This window comes from Cucumis sativus, chromosome 4, assembly GCF_000004075.3.
Source record: "Cucumis sativus cultivar 9930 chromosome 4, Cucumber_9930_V3, whole genome shotgun sequence".
Lineage (NCBI taxonomy): Eukaryota > Viridiplantae > Streptophyta > Magnoliopsida > Cucurbitales > Cucurbitaceae > Cucumis > Cucumis sativus.
In genome coordinates this window covers 19,229,607-19,246,505 of record NC_026658.2, presented here as the reverse complement: position 1 = coordinate 19,246,505, position 16,899 = coordinate 19,229,607, and the positions used below count along the sequence as shown (strand labels likewise).

General features: G+C 29.7%; 1 protein-coding gene across 1 annotated transcript; it reads right to left on the bottom strand.

Annotated features, from left to right (window-relative positions):
• Positions 1 to 7,638: 7,638 nt before the first annotated feature.
• Positions 7,639 to 8,500, bottom strand: LOC105435264 (sigma factor binding protein 2, chloroplastic). Its single transcript, XM_011655556.2, has one exon. The coding sequence runs from the start codon at positions 8,387 to 8,389 to the stop codon at positions 7,895 to 7,897; it is 495 nt and encodes a 164-aa protein (XP_011653858.1). The 5' UTR covers positions 8,390 to 8,500; the 3' UTR covers positions 7,639 to 7,894.
• Between the last annotated feature and the right edge of the window lie 8,399 nt (positions 8,501 to 16,899).

Below are 16,899 nucleotides of genomic sequence, written 5' to 3'. Positions count from 1 at the left end.
CACACTTATGCATCAATTCCCTTATTTTATACGCAAATTTGATCTAGAAAGTAAATAAGACCAATGAAACAAAAACAACTCAATTTTAAGCTAAAATGAACCAAACCATGATCAACAGACAAAATTGTAATTTTTATTTTGTCTAGCATATAATCCAACATGAATTCAGTTACGAGTCTTTAACTCATATAGCCTAAAATTGTATACTATATTACAAGATTGACATAAATTTCTCAATTTTTTCATAAATTTCCTAAATTGACTAATATTTTACACAAATATAATGATCAAATGACTAATTTACCCATATTTATTATTATTAATTTATTAAAAATTATAAAAAAAAAAAAGAAAAAGAAAAATGAATTATGATTAATATTTATATTTATTAAATATGGTAAGTGAAATTGTATGTAAATATGTAAGTGAATAATTCTATTATGGTGATATTATAATAAAATTTTTCTTTAATTATTTTTATTTTGGTTATTTTGTTCAAAAAATCTTTCCTAGATCTTTCTCTCACTCCGTCCATTCTTTCTTTCATTTTGCATTGTTTTTCATATAGTCCACCTAAGTATAGTATACATGAATAATATGGTGTATATTTTATAAATGAAATGTTCTTATATCAATTTGTTTATAGAAGGTGGACCAACAAGGAGAGCAATCAGAGATGTGGGTTACGGTTTATAATTTTTTTATTAAAAAAGGTAAAATTTTCATTCTTCGTATATTCGAATACGTTGAATATTGAATCCATTTTCTTTATAAAAGACACCGAATAATAGAAAATTAGTGAAAGTATAAATGGTGGTGAAGAAGAACATCGGTGACTGACTAGTATAATGATCTTTCGAAAATATTTGTCAAAAATTTAAGGTTAGTAAGAATTTATATTTCGTATTCGAAATACATTAGGGTATATTGAACATATTGAAGATAACATCATTTATGTATTATTGAATATATGATGTAGTATATGTAACAAATCACAGAAAATATATGTATTATGCAGTAGTAAATATGTAAGAATTAAAAAAAAAAAAATTGATTGGATACATAATCTATATATACAGTGGTATATAAGTGTAAGAAAAAATCATAAAACATGAAGAAAAAAAATGTGTATGTATTATTGAATATATGCAATAGTATATATGTAAAAAATCACAAAACATAAATGAATTATTAAGTAGCATTTATGTAATAAATAAAAAAATACTGAATTGATATATAATATGTGTACATATTGGTATATATACACAATAAGAAAAAATCACAAAACATAAAAAAAATATGTGTATGTATTATTGAATATATACAGCAGTATATATGTGACAAATTACAAAAGAAATGATGAAGAACTCGTTGCCAGTGCCGAAATAAATTTCTAAGATTCTTAATAAGGTGATGAAAATAGTTATATAAGTTTATATTTAATTATTACATTATTCCATAAATTTGTGCCTAACAAGAATAAGGAAATAATTTGAAATATAAATAAATGGAACAATGTCTCAAATGCCCTAGCCAATTCAAAAATAGTCCTAAATACAATTGTTCACCTAAAACCCAAATACCCTATAATTAAACAACACATCCTTGTTAAAATTGTGCACGTTTAGGTATTTAAAGTCGAAAAGAATCCAGCTTCACTATATTCCGCTTTCCTAAATTCCATCAAATCTTTAAAGTCTTTGATCAGTTGTAGAAAAGATTGAAGCTTCAAGCTTCGTTCTCCTAAAAACTTCAAAGTCTTCATACATTCAACACAAATCAAAGGATTTTCTCCTTAAAACCTTCAAGGTCGGAAAGAAAAAATGTAAAGTGTAATATCTTTTTAGTTTTTAATTATAGTTTATATATAGATACAATTGTGAATATCAAACATCAACCACATACCAGTGAACGAATGGTGATGAAGGAGACTGGTGCGACTGCACATGCGATGCATGAAGGAACAAGCGGCGCAAAGACGCTCGGCTTCAGATGAAGTAAAAATACGACTAGCGACGTGCAACAGAGGAAACATTTTCTTATAGGTTAGTTCTCAGTCAACAGAATGGAGGGGATAGCTACAAAGGTCGTGAATGGAGGGGATGGCTACAAAGGTGGAGATCTCGATTGAACAGAGAACGCTCGAACAGAGATGGAGGTGTCGTCGACGACTAGGGTTTGGTGAGAGTGAAGAAAATTATGAAAATATTATTATATTACTTTTCCCTTAAATATCTTCCTTTTCCTTTTTTTTTCCAATTTAAATAAAACAAATCTTTTTTTCTCAACGAATTCCTTCCAAAAATGAAATATTCAATTTATTTTATAAATTTTTTGGAATATAAATAATTCAAAAATATTAAATTTATGTTTGCCATTCTTTTGGAGATATGAAGCAGAAAACATTATTTTAGGGGATGATAAAAAATTTAATAACATAAGTGGATAATCTTAGCACAATTTTTTAGGGATGATAAAATTTTAAATTCAAATTAATATTGACAATACCTATTTTTATAAATTTTTAAAGCAATTTTAATAGTTTGGCGGTTTCAAATCAAAATTTAAAATATATTTTTAAAAAAAATTATGAAAAATAGATAAGAAGTCAAGATAATCCTAAAATTTTGAAATTATGTTTAACATCATTTTAGGAAAATCAATCAAGTAGCACGAGAGATCAAAATTTTCTTAGAATAATCCTATTAAATGCATCATGAAATTGATTTACTTGTAAAAAATTAAGATTAAAATTATTACTTTAGAGCTTCAACTAAATACAACCTAAATTTTAGTATATGAAGTGAGAAATGGTTATGTTCGTAAATGTAACAAAACATACAAATATTAACGGTCCGTATAAAAAATCAAAGAGTTCATGAAGTTGGTAAATTTTTTTTATAAATTTCATATTTGCTCTTGTCATGACAAATGATTTGTCACTTATCTTTTTTCTTTTTTTCTTTTTTGTAATTTATTCATCTTCTCTTCCAGGCTTCTTCAGCTCATCTTTCAGATTTTCTTTCTTTTATTTTTAAATGACTTATTCTTCTGTTTAAATCTTAGGAATATTCAAGATCGTTTAAAAATAATATATTGAACTTCATCTTCCTCATAATCAAGATCATTTAAATATCATTTTGACATGATCTAAACGATCGTTTACCTAGTCAACACGCTCGTTTAGCATGGTCAACGTGATCATTTAGATTTGAAGCTCTTTTTTCGTCGTTTAAAAAGAACTACACGATTGTATGGATATGATCTAAACCATCGCTTATCAAGACAAACACGCTCAATTAGCATGGTCAATACGACCGTTTAGATTTGAATTTTTTTTTTTTTTTCCGTTTAAAAAGAACTACATGATCCTGTGGATATGATCTAAATGATCGCTTACCTAGTCAAACACGAACGTTTAGATTTGAAATTATTTTCTCATCATTTAAAAAGAACTACACGATCATGTGGATATAAGCTAAACGATCGTTTACCAAGACAAACACAATCATTTAGCATGGTTAATATGATCGTTTAGATTTGAAGCTTTTTTTCCGTTTAAAAAGAACTATTTGATCGCGTGGATATGATCTAAATGATCGCTTACCTTGTCAGACACGATCATTAGCATGGTCAAACATGATTGTTTAGATCTGAAGCCATTTCTCATCGTTTAAAGAGAACTATACGATCAAGTGGATAAACGATCGATTACCTAGTCAGTACACGATCGTTTAGCATGGTCTCAACACACGATCGTGTGGATATGATACATATGATCGCTTACCATAGTCAACGCAATCATTTAACATGATCAACACGATCGTTTAAATTTGAAGTTTTTTTTTTCATCGTTAAAAAGAACTACACACGATCATGTTGATACTACCTACATGAACGTGTATAATTTCCTACCGTGTATCATGATCGTTTAGAAAAAGAATTACATATGCGCCTATGGCCGATTAATTGCATGTAGACTCAAACATTTTTTGTATTTTCATTGTGAGCCTATAAATTTTTTCTGTTTTCAAAATTATTCTATACAATGTAAATATTTTCTTTTATTTTATTCGTTATATTTATAAAAAAAAAACCCTCGAGAAATTATACATAAAATACGTTTACAAATTACTTAATCAATATTGATATTAAACCATTTTTTTAGGATAGACTAAACCAAATATTTCATTGATAATTACTACTATTTTTTATTATGGATTAAAAATATGTTTACCCATATTTTGGATAATTTCTAGTTATATATGGTGTTTAATCTCCAATTTGTTACCCAACAAATTTTATAATCATTTTCTCTCTTTTTTCCCTTTCAAATCCCCAACCAAAACTGATTATGGACAGTTATTAACTTGCATACTTTAATATGTTGTATTAATATTTAATGGTTGAATGGGATAAATGATTTGACAATTTTATTTTAGTAACCAAACTCTTTATTTGTTTTTTTTACAAAAGATTTCTTTTTCTCCATATGGGTTTGAATTTTTACAATGAGAATATAAAGGTTCTAAAGCTGCTGTTTACTTTTGGGCTTAGGAAACTTGAGACTACAAAATACTCTCTTTTGGAAATTTCAACTTCTTGGTCTATAATTCCAAATTTTTACTTCGGGTTTTTGAAATCTAACTTATTTAATTTGTCTTAAAACCCATTCCAAAATGGCAGAATGAAGACTATGTAACATGTTTTCTTAAAATTAATTTGTTTAATTTTGAGAAATTTGAATTGAGTAATTGGGTTCATGCGAGATTGAGTTATATTTACCCTAATTATATATATAGTTTCAAACACGATTGTTTTGCTATCTACCGCTTCAAACTTCACGAATCAAAAGTGTATTATTTTGACCTAACATAATAAAAAAAACCATGATTACATCTAAATCTTTTTCTATAAATTTTTTAAATTTAAGACAAAACTCAATTACTTCAATTCATTCCTTTCAACCCTTTGTATTTTGGTCTTCATCTTGGATTATAAAATCCCTTTCATTTACAGAATACATAAATTGGAAAAACAAATGTTCAAATTTCTTCTTCCACTTAGATATTTCCCAAAAAGAACAAATATTGCTAGGGTTCATGAAATCTCTTAATTAAACGATTTCCAAGTTCTATCTTTAATGTTTTACTTTATAAAAGGTTTATAAAATTCTCCAGTCAACGTGTGGAATGTGCAATGAGTCGAGTTAAGTTTATTGTTTTTAAGGATTTTTTTGGATATCAGAACAATTGAATTAAAACTAAAATATATCTTAACTCAATTCAACACTATCGGAGAACACTCTTTTAATAATCTAGATCAACTAAAATCGATCAAAGCACGTTGTTAATTAATTAATTGAATAACTATGAACTTTTTTTTCTTATACATGGTTAAACAAAATTAGACAAGTGAAGAGGTAAGTCTAATACCTCCCAACAAAGAATAGGAATATCTATAATTACTATACCTAGGGGTTGTAAGATATTGTTTTTGAAGTATCTTTCCTTGTATTACTCTATTGAAAATAAATTTGGACACATGCCTTTTTGTAAAATGTAAAGATAAGAAGAGAAGATGGAAAACAAGGTTACTCATGTAATCAAAATTTTATGGCAAAAAAATAAGTTTATTTGTCTATAAATCACTTTCTTTCTAGTTAGTCTATAGATATTTTACCCTTTTGTATTTTTTTTTCTTATAAAAAATTAAACCTTCCCAGAAAAAAGAGGAAGAAATTGTTAGAAATAAAATTTTCAATTATATTTGTTCCTTGTTCTACTCCTTTTTACGATAACCCCAAAGGTTATATATGGGTTTTTCTCTACCAATTGGGATCTTCCCTTCACTACAAGATGGTCTACAGATTCATAACTATTTCTCTTACTAGACGAGATTAAAGCTCTAGCCGAAATTTATATTCGGCTCTACTCAAGTTTTTCTACTTTACTCCAACATTTTCCACTTGTGCTTGACTGTTGCTGAGCAATTATAATTTAAATATCAAATGGGCCTCCTAGAAGGTAACTGTAATGTGACTGATTTTCCCTTTTATTTTGCAATCAATTTTAGGACAACACCGACTGGTCTAACTAATTATCCCCCTTTTTCCTAAGTGTGTGATTTCTATTTTATGCAGGGTTGTGCCTAAGGAGCATATCAGTATTGAAGTAGGTTCTTCTTTTGAATCAATCAAAATCTCTTCCAAACTATACAAATTTCTTCCAAAGCATACAAATTTTTGGATGCAAATGATAATATATATATATATATGCATGGATCTTTTATATATATGTGTGTGTGTGTGTACACTACAATGAAGTACACATGAGTGGATGCATATAGTAATCCAAGTTTTCCACTCTGTTATCTAGTTCTCCTAACAACCAAATATGAGATTTCATTGACCTGGTTAATAAGATAGGGTTTAGGGAAACACACACTCCCTGTGGTGGTTCATGGGTAATTCCCTCAAAGCCTAAATTAGACTTGTTTTTATGCTATTTTGGTATCTACAATTTTGGCTAACTTTACTGATGCCTCTTTAATCTAAAAAATAATATGTTTTTTTAATAATGAAAGCTTTCTCCCTCTATTCAACTAACACACTGTGAACAAACAAAGTAATTCTTTATACATTCTATTATGTATGTTTTTCTGTTTATTTTTTTCTATATGAACTTATTATATTGTATACAATTTTTTAAAAAGCTTAAAGATTAGCATGAGGGTATGTACTGAATAATCATTTGTATTTTATTTCTATCTAACAATTTAAGATTCTTTATCACATAAATACGGAAGTTTATTACATTGACCCCTTTTATGGGTCTTTAGGGTGTTTGGCCCTGAGGTTATGAGTTATCATATATTTGATGGCTCAGCCAGTTCCATTATTTCATTTCAACCCTTTCCCCAAGTTGTTGTGATAGATTACCCTAACAAGAAAAAAGTTGATGTTTGGGTCCATATTATTTCTCTATTTTGTCCCATATCCTTTCTCATCTTTAAAAGAAGGTGTGAGAAGATACCAGCTAATCAAAATTCAATTCCCTCCATCCAAACAAGCAATAATAATAGAAAAACAATATATATATACACTGCATACTCATAAAAACCTATATTTATATTCAGTGAAACACCCTTAAAAACATGTTTGAAAGTAATTCATGAAGCATTACAATTATTTTTAAGTGTTTTCAATCCTTAGAAACAAAATTGAATTGGACGATATGAAAATTGAATCTAAACGTGAAAATAGTTTAAATGAATAAAAGTATATTTTAAGGTGATTTTGATTGATTTTAACCATTTAAAAAATTGCACTCCAACATATCCTACAAACTTTAATTTACTTCATATTTTCTTTGTGTGACACTCAGTTTTGTTAATCTCATCTAATTTTGCAATTATAATTTGTAGACCGACCAACTCTTCTTGCTTTTTGTTTCTTTTTTGTAATTTTAATTTTGGTATGGAATGAAGTAAGGGTACAAAAATTGGTGCACTCTAGATGCACCATGTTATTGTTCTTTTCTTAAAGTAAAATGTATGACATGTTATAAATAATTAATGAACATATCTTCATATATAAAAATGTGACAGAAAATCGCAATCAAATATTAAGAAAAACACTACTCAAAATAATGAGATATAACATATAAACTAAAATATCCACAAATTTCTTTTAATTTATGAAAACATCTTTTTATTATGATATAGATGTGTTCATAAATTTGATAACTTGAAATTTTTTTCACAAGTTAACAATTAACTCCCCAATTAATAGACAATTATATATATATATTCATTAAAAAAGCTTATAGAAAAATGGAAGATAAAATTAAAGAGATCAAGGATCTTTCACACATTATAATATCAATAAATATTTTCACCTTGCATTAGATTCATAGACAACCGCCGCCACGGGAGCCGGAAGCAACCCCGAGAAATTTCCAATTACCGGAGAAGGAAAAATCAAGTCGTCAAAGTCGTCATAAAAGCTACCAAGAATGTCGTCCTCCGCCGGCACCTCGTCAACAAGTGAAGAGTTGTTACTATTCACAATAAGATTAGTAGCACCGTCGTCCTCACCGCCACTGGATATCGTATTGTAGAGTTGGTCGGTGGAGGCGGCGCCGTCGCATACGGCGGAGGGGGGGAATTTAGAGGGGTCAGGAAAGTCAGCGTCTTGGCCGGTGAGTTCTTGGACCAAAGCCATGAATCCAGAAGCACTGGTTTGAACTTTCATGGGGTTGGATATGTACACAACTTTGATGGGTTTTTTCAATCTGTTCTTGGGTTGTTTTGTTTTCTTGGTGGGTTTACGCCGGTAAACGGCGTCGAGAGTTCGGTGGTCGCTTCCGGTGGCGGTGCCAGCGTCCATTTCGGAAGGGGAAAAAAGGGTTTTTAGGGGAAAAAGGAGAGAGAGCGAGGGAAAATATAGGGATTAGGAGAGGGAAGAAACCGACAAGAATTTAATTGGGAGAGAGGAAGCCAAGCGCCGACAAGGAGCGTATGAGAAGCAAGATATTTTGATGAAATTTAAGGACGTAGTAAAAGCTTTTTGGCTAAATTATAAATGTATTATACTCTCCTTTCAAATGTTTACATCCAACGTGAATCAACCTCTTCATTTTAACCATATACATTATTCTCAATTTCCATCTTCAAGTGCAGCGATTTCAGCATGGTTTAAGGAATTACCTGTACCATTGAAGTGCAAGGATTTCAGCATGGTTTAAGGAATTACCTATTATGGTATCTTCACCAATAGTCATGATATAACATCTCCTTTGTATTTGAATAGATAATCTATTTCATTCACATAATTAATATCCAAAATTTGCATAACCAACTAAATCAATTTTTTTTTTTTAATAAAGCAAATTCGTATTTGTCATTTACCAGAGATAACATAGTATTTGCTTAACTTCATTAATCAATACCTTTTTGTTTAATCAATACCTTTTTATTGGACATGAAATTGTGCCTATCTAATAAATTTACTAAAGATGCAATTTCTAGTCTTGTATTGCTAGTAAGATCCATAAGTGCACTAATTTCTCTAAAATATATGGTACTTCAAGACCGAGATGTTGTTCATTATCATCTAGATGTCAAAATATTATCTTTCTTCACATCTAGTGAACGTATTTAATTGCATTGGAATGTTGTTTAATCATATAAAACCTTTTCAAAAAAAGTTCTATATAAATTGATTATAAACAAATATCTCATCTGCTAAATGTTTAATTTGTAAACTAAAGAAAAATTTTGTTTTTCTAATCAAATCTTTCGTTTCAAATTCTTCCTTAAGATATTCTATTATCTTTGAAGGCTCTTTAGAAGTTTCAATTATACTTAAATCATAAACATATACAGTTATAATAACAAATTATGACTATGATTTCTTCAAAAAAAAAAAGAAAAAGGAACACGGATATATTGGATTGTTTTCATATTCTTCTTTCAACAAATATCCATTCGGGTGACTGTTCCATATTCGTCCTAATTATTTCAATCCAAATGTCAATTTTCTCTTCAAAAGATTTAAAAATCTACCGTGTCCAATTTTTTTTCATATTGAATCGGTCAAATCATTGTCTCACTATCTAAAATTTGTGTCTACATTTTCCTATTTTCTTGTGGAGCTCTTCTTTTATGATTATCATTTTGTGTTGTTTTCAAATTTTGGTTAATTATAACTGCAACCATGAAAAATAATTCTTTATTCCTCTAACGCGGTCACAACCTCAATCATAATTGTTGAATTTACTACATTCACTTTATAGAATGAAGTTGTTCCAATTGGTCAAGATTCATTATTTTTTATCTATTATTAAAATTTACAACATTCACATAAAAAAAAGCTTGTTGCTCTAGATGATTGTTATTTTTTATATTTTATTAATTAATAACTCATTATTTCACTAAGCTATGAGAAAACATTACATGAGTGCATAATTGTAACGATCATCCAACTCTTTATATTAAGTTGAGGTCATTACTAATAAAATGAATAAAGACTTTCATATCGAAAATAAAAGAGGACACTAAATTTCCAATGAAAACTTCAAATATTCATTTATAAATCGTAAATAAATATATAGAAATAAAAGTTGAAGGTAAAATCCTAGTTTTGGCCCTATCTAACTTTTAAAGAAAAATAACATAAAAGTAATTCATAAGTTCGATAAATTTCATTAAAATACTAAAAGTCAAATACTGAAAACATGAAAGGCGAAAGCAACGTGAGATTTTCCCTATGGCAAGTCACGGTCACTTATTGTCATTCGCCAACTTTTCTTTTTACCTCTACCTCTTCCTTTGCCTGAAAAATTAAACATAGAAAGAGTGAGTATAAACATATACTCAGGAAAAGACCTATATATTACTAGTCCTACTAGGTGTTTGTTATCTTTCCATTAGGATTTTGTAAGGAAGTACCCCATAACTATCGTGCTCTCGAACACACAGTATCTAGTGATCTCGTAGGAACACATCTGGTCTTCGATGAATATGAAGGAACACCTAAGAGAAATTGGTCTTTGATGACCCAAAGGAATGCCTAAGAGAATCGGGTTGTAAGTGACCTCGTCGAACTCACACAATTATAAAAAAAATGTGGTGATCCCGAAGGACACCCATATAGGTACAACCCTAATAAACAAAGTTAACAGGGCATCACAATCCATAGAATGTAGCATATTATAACATCATAACATGACATGAATATCAATCATAACGTCCTTATCATGTAATTAATATATCATGCATCATAACATGGTCATATCAATCCTCAACAACAGTCATCCATATTAGTCACATTATGCATCTTAGCTACATTAATGCATAATGGAAAATATATGCAAGCTCTTAATTATGTTTCAAAAGTCTAATAGTAGAATCTTTTACCTCGACATTAGCTAACAAATCTTTCTAACAGTCACAGTCAAAACTTTCCAAATAGACAAATCCTAAACATAAATAAGATTTAAATTAACAATTTGATAACCAACATCAAACAAATAATTATTTGGTTGGTAAGTTTGGAAGCCCAAATAATTAATTGTTTGATTTTTATTTGGTTGGTAAATTCTCTGACGACGACTACGAGCGACGGAAACAAAGTGTAACACCTAAAAATTAAGGAGATTTTGATTTTTATTTATCTTGGATTTATCTGGGTGTTATTTTAGATAATTGGAAGCTTTGTTTGTTTTGTGGAGATTAGGATTAATTAAATATTTATGGAAAAAATATTTGATTAATTATTAAATTTTGAAATTTAATTATATTGTATGATTTTGATAAAGGTTGAATGAAGGATAGTTGGAGGGAAAGAAAAATAATTATATTATGAAAATATAATTATTTTGAAAAGATAATGGATTTTAGGGAAGTTAATAAAATGGTTTGATTGGACAATTAATAAGGAGAGGGAAAAAGTTGATTGGGTTATTTGAAAAAAAAAAGAAAAAGAAAATTAATAATAATAATTATTATCATTATTATTTTATTTTAAAATGATATTGAAATGCTTGCCCTTCATCTTCCTCCCATTCCTTCTTCACTCTCAAACCCTAGCCACTAGATTTCTTGTCGCCATCGAACAACTCTACTCGTCGAAGACCGCTGCAAGCCACCCACCTCATTCAAAGCTAGTCAAGTCGCGGGTTAGCTATCAAAGCCAAGTCAAAATGGACGTCGACGCCTCCACGAGTAAGCGTCTTTGTTCTGGCAAGCCTCTCGTCGTCATCCCTTCGTCTCTCCAACCGTCCGACGAAGTCGAAGCCAACTGCAAAGTTCATAGACCCGAGCCGATCTTCTTTGTCGTTAGCCATCTGCATGGCAACCTCGTTTGCACTGCAAGTTCCACGAGCCATTTCTTCACAATCAAGCCACACATCTCCCAGTCGCATGTGTGCAAGCAACCTGAGTCGGTCCTCTTCTACAAGCCATGCACCAGAATTGACTGCCCTTATCGAGCCATCCCTTGTTTTGAGCCACTTCTTAGTGAGGTTTGCTTATTTTTGATTGAGTTTGGTACTCCCATAATTTATCTATTTTGTCCAAAACGAGTTAAGTTATGGATTTAAGATGGAATATTATTTCTACTTGAAGCTTCACTATTTTGTTGAAAGATTGAGACTGTGCAATTTCCCATTTAAGGTTGTATTGGTTTCAACCTTAGTCTTGGGGTAAGTTTGGTTAAGTTTGGATGTCTAATTAAACAGATGGGTGATAGTTGATAAAATTATTAATTTTGTTTGTGTTTATGTTTAGACGGAATTTGACTGCCAATCAATAAATTATTATTTAATTAGCAAATCTCCAGGAAAGAGATTTTCCTATTGAATCCCCACATTAAAGCTGCATGCATGTATCATGTATTAAGGTAGTTAAAAGAGACATGTATAACTGAGACTTTATGACTCTGAGACAATGTAATTGAGGCATTCTATGATTAAACAGGATATGATTGAGTTACTGAGCTACGACATTTATGTTATGATATATTTATATAGGCTATGATGCTCTATTAGATTTACTGTTAAAGTCGTACCATATGGGTGTCCCACGGAATCGCCACCTATGTATGCTTGTGTGGCCAGTTTTATGTGTGATTTGACGGCTTACAACCCAACTCTCCTTTAGATTGTTTCCTTCAGGGTCACCGAGAGCTCAAATATGTCCTTAGAGGATCACTGGATAACGTGCCTTCGGAAGCACAATAGGTAGATGGTACCTTCTTACACGACTCTAACAGAAATTTAATAGACACTTAGCAGGACTAATAGTAGGTCTATTTCTGAGTATAAATTTATACTTACCCTTTTCTATGTTTAATTTTACAGGCTAAGGTAGAAGTAGAGGCAAGCTGGCGAATGACGAGAAGTGACTGTAGCTCGCCATAGGGAACCATTTAAGTCTTCTTCTGCATTCTATTTATGTTTTCAATATTTAATTTTTTGAAACATTATTTTAGAACTTATGTTTAATTTTAGATATTTCCTTTTATTTCAAATAGAGTCCGAAATAATATAATTATTATTTTTATTTTCTTCATACATTTTATTTATTTCTATTTTAAATGAATATTTAAAACGTTTTCTTTAAATGTAGTATTTTCTTTTATTTAAATAAAAAGTTTTTGTTGATTTTTAAATGGTAATGACATCAGCTTAGTATAAAGAGTTGAGTTTTTACACGAAGACGAAAACTTGTAACAAGGAGGCTTGATGGAACGGAGAGCAACTGGATGAAAATTAACGGCGCGCCTGACGGTATGGTGAACAGTGAGCAGTGAAGGCTGCAGAACAAAATGGAGGGTCACTGGAGAGGGAGGCAGCGTGCGACTAGGGTTTCTTTGTGGTGAAGGAGATGATGAAAAGTTAATGAGCCCATGCTTTACGAGAAACTTATAAATATAATGATAATTCTTTAATTGTTATTATTATTAACCATTTAATAATTCTCTTTCGTTTCTTTTTCCTTTCCCAATAAAATCTCTCTCTCTCGATTTAGTTACCTATCATACCAACTCTAATAACCCAACCTTTTATACTAAGCTGATGTCATTACTAAAAGAATAAATAACAAATTTTGCATTTAAAAGAAAAGAAAAATTAAATTCTCAATCAATATGCTTTCAATACTCTTTCATAATTCATAATTTGAAAAGATAGAAATAAATGCTAGAAAGTTTAGTCCTACTATTTTGCCTTCTTGATCACCCCTTCAAGCATCTCGACGTGGTGACATTTTCCTAACTTTTCCCACAACATCCTTCACCATTAAATCATAACATTCATATTATATAGTTTAATACAAGCAAGAGATCATATTCATATGCATAATCATGCATCATAAAACATACCTAGCGAGTGATGAAGAACCATATTTTAACCATAAATACAATCAAAGACTTACATCGTAAGTCAGTTTAGATATCTCTAAGACTCGTGGCAACATACATGAGGTGTGGAGAGAGTGACACAACATTTTGGCAAACATGATGAACATCTATTTAATAATATTTAATAAATATCACAACATTTTTACACAATATAATGAACATCTATTTAATAACATTTATAATAAATACTAACATGAAGTAACTTGATAGTAAAAAGTATATGTAGTTTTAGAGTATAGTTATATAGTGGATTTGACAAATGATTTTTGAAAAATTAAAATAGTTTAGGGTAAAAATAACATTGTAACTTTAATAATCCAATTCGGTGTATATCACTTGCTTCTAGAGAACTTCTAAGGCTCAGATAAGGAGGTTTTATTTCGTTAACTCTCTGATGGAATGATGAGGAGGTGGACTTCTATGTTTGGATGATGACTGTGATGCAAAATAAGATAATCACTTTTAATAATCTAGGGTTTCAATTTTTAGTTAAATGTTAGATATTAAATTAATGTTTTATTGGAGAACTCAAAAAGTCATTGTCTTCTAGATTTTGATCGTCGTCATTTTGCTGCATTATTGTCATTCTACTTCACTTTCTTAACTCATATGCTTGATGCAATTCATTCACACAAAATTTGTAGGGCCTCTAAGTTTGGAATCTTTTGTGATTTATTGGAGTGTTTTTATTTCTCTTCCTCTCAATTGTCTCTTTCTTCTTCTTCTTTTTTTTTTTTTTTTTGGGTTTTATAATTGGTTGTGGAAATATTTATTTATAATTTTGTAGATTTTATTATAAACAAATGTTGTCATTATTTTATATTTCTTATTTATTTTACCTTATCATAAATGTTAAATATTAATATGTCAGTTTTCTATTTTTTTATTGTACTTAATGTTGTTCTTCTAATTTGCTTCAAGATATATTTAAATTTGAAAAATAAATAAATAAGAGTGGGAGAGTCAAGAAGAGATATGAGATTTATAAAATTTTGGAGAAAAAGAACAAAATTATGTATTAATCATATTTCTATGTTGGCGAAAAAATTCATAGAATAAATTAGCAAGACTTTTGAAATTTTTTCATTGTATAGAACAATTTAGAAAACATAAAAAGTTAACCGACTTATAATAAAAAAATATCAAAATTGCTCTAGTCAACACTTGATTAATTAGCCACTTGCACTCGTAATATATTTGGTACACGATCTTGTACCAAGATTGTTTGGATTTGACTATATGATCAAATGATTTTTTTCGAAAATTTTTGGCATAGGATAATTCAGATTTGGCTATTCTTGGGTACACGATCACTTAGATATGATTATTTAAATTTGGATAGTTAAATCTAAACAACTTTTTTTTTTCAAAATTTTTGTAGATGATAATTTAGATTTGAGTAGATGAGTGAAACGAAAAAAAAGAATACAAATTTGAGAGAGCATAGTGAGAATTGAAGGGTTTGAAATATTTGAGTAGGAAAAAAGAAGTGAATTTGATGGAAGGGTGCAACACGCGGTAGGAAGAAGAGTGGGAGAGAAAGCAGTAGGGGTAGGTTTGAGTGAGGGCAATAATGCTACTGAATGGCTCTCTTAAAGTAGTGACGTCATTCAAACATCACTTTAATGACATCATATTTCAAGATAAGATTTATGGAAAATAATTCAAGCTTACGTGTCAACAGTTGAGGGCAACACAAAATGGATTCCTCTTTCCTCTTTCCATTCCTACCCTCTATATTTTCCACAATTCTTACATTAACTCACTTTTTATGTATGGGAATAACTAAGAATAATAATTTAATTGAAATTCCAATATTTCTATTAACAACGGGATTAAAACTAAGTTATGAAGAAATCAGTTCTTAGTTTTTTATTTAGTTACAGTTTTAGAAAATACTTTGTATGGGTTCGGTTGAGAATGTCTCTCAACCCAACTCGATTACACCACTAGAACTCTAACTATCTCGAAAGAAGAGGAAAAATACGTCTATAGTATGTGATCATTTTACTAAATGCTCTTAATATAATCATGATGATCCACATGGTAAATATAATTATTGTGATGCGGTGTATACATGTCATCTAAGAAGGAATGGAAATTTAACTATGAGAACGTATATTTTGAACATTACTGTAAAAAGAATCATTTTCAATTGAAAGTTAACAAAATAGATCTGACTCAAACAAAGTTAGCATTTTAGAATAAAGACAATGATGGTAAAAAAGTTAATTATAAGATATTTACCATTGAGAATGCTCGAAGACTAATTCCTAAGATGATCATAGTTGACGAGTTGTCCTTTGGATTTGTGGAAGGGACTTTGATGTTAGTAGAGCCAAGATTTGTTATTCCTTCTCGAACTACAATTGCTAGAGATATTTTAGGAATATATGCTAACTTGGGAGAATAATTGAGAGATACTTTTGTGAATGAAGGATATAGAGTCTCACTTACGACTGATCTTGGACATCGATTCAAACTATTAATTATATGGTTTTGACTACACACTTTGTTGATAGAAATTGGAAGCTTCATAAGAGAATAATTAATTTCTCTCAAATTCAAAATCATAAAGGTAAAACAATAGGAAAAGAGGCGAAAAAATGTTTGAAGCATTAGGGTATTGATAGGGTTTTTATTGTAACCATTGATAATGCTTCATCAAATGATACATCTATTGTTTATCTAAAGAAATGTTTCAAACATGCATTTGTCTTGGATGGGGATTTCGTCCACGTCAGGTGTTGTGCACATATATTGAATTTAATTATGTGTGATGGTCGAAAAGATGTGAATGATACATTGATTCGAATTTGAAATGTCGTTAGGTTTGTTAGATCTTCTCCTGCTAGATTTGCTAAATTTAAGAAGTGCATTGAGGAGGAGAACATATCTTGCAATAGTATGTTGTGTCTTGATGTTCAAACTAGATGGAATTCCACATACTTGATGCTTGATGTTGCTAAAAATTT

Coding starts and splice junctions, on each gene's coding strand:
- LOC105435264 (XM_011655556.2), bottom strand. CDS start 8,389: ATGGACGCTGGCACCGCCACCGGAAGCGACCACCGAACTCTCGACGCC.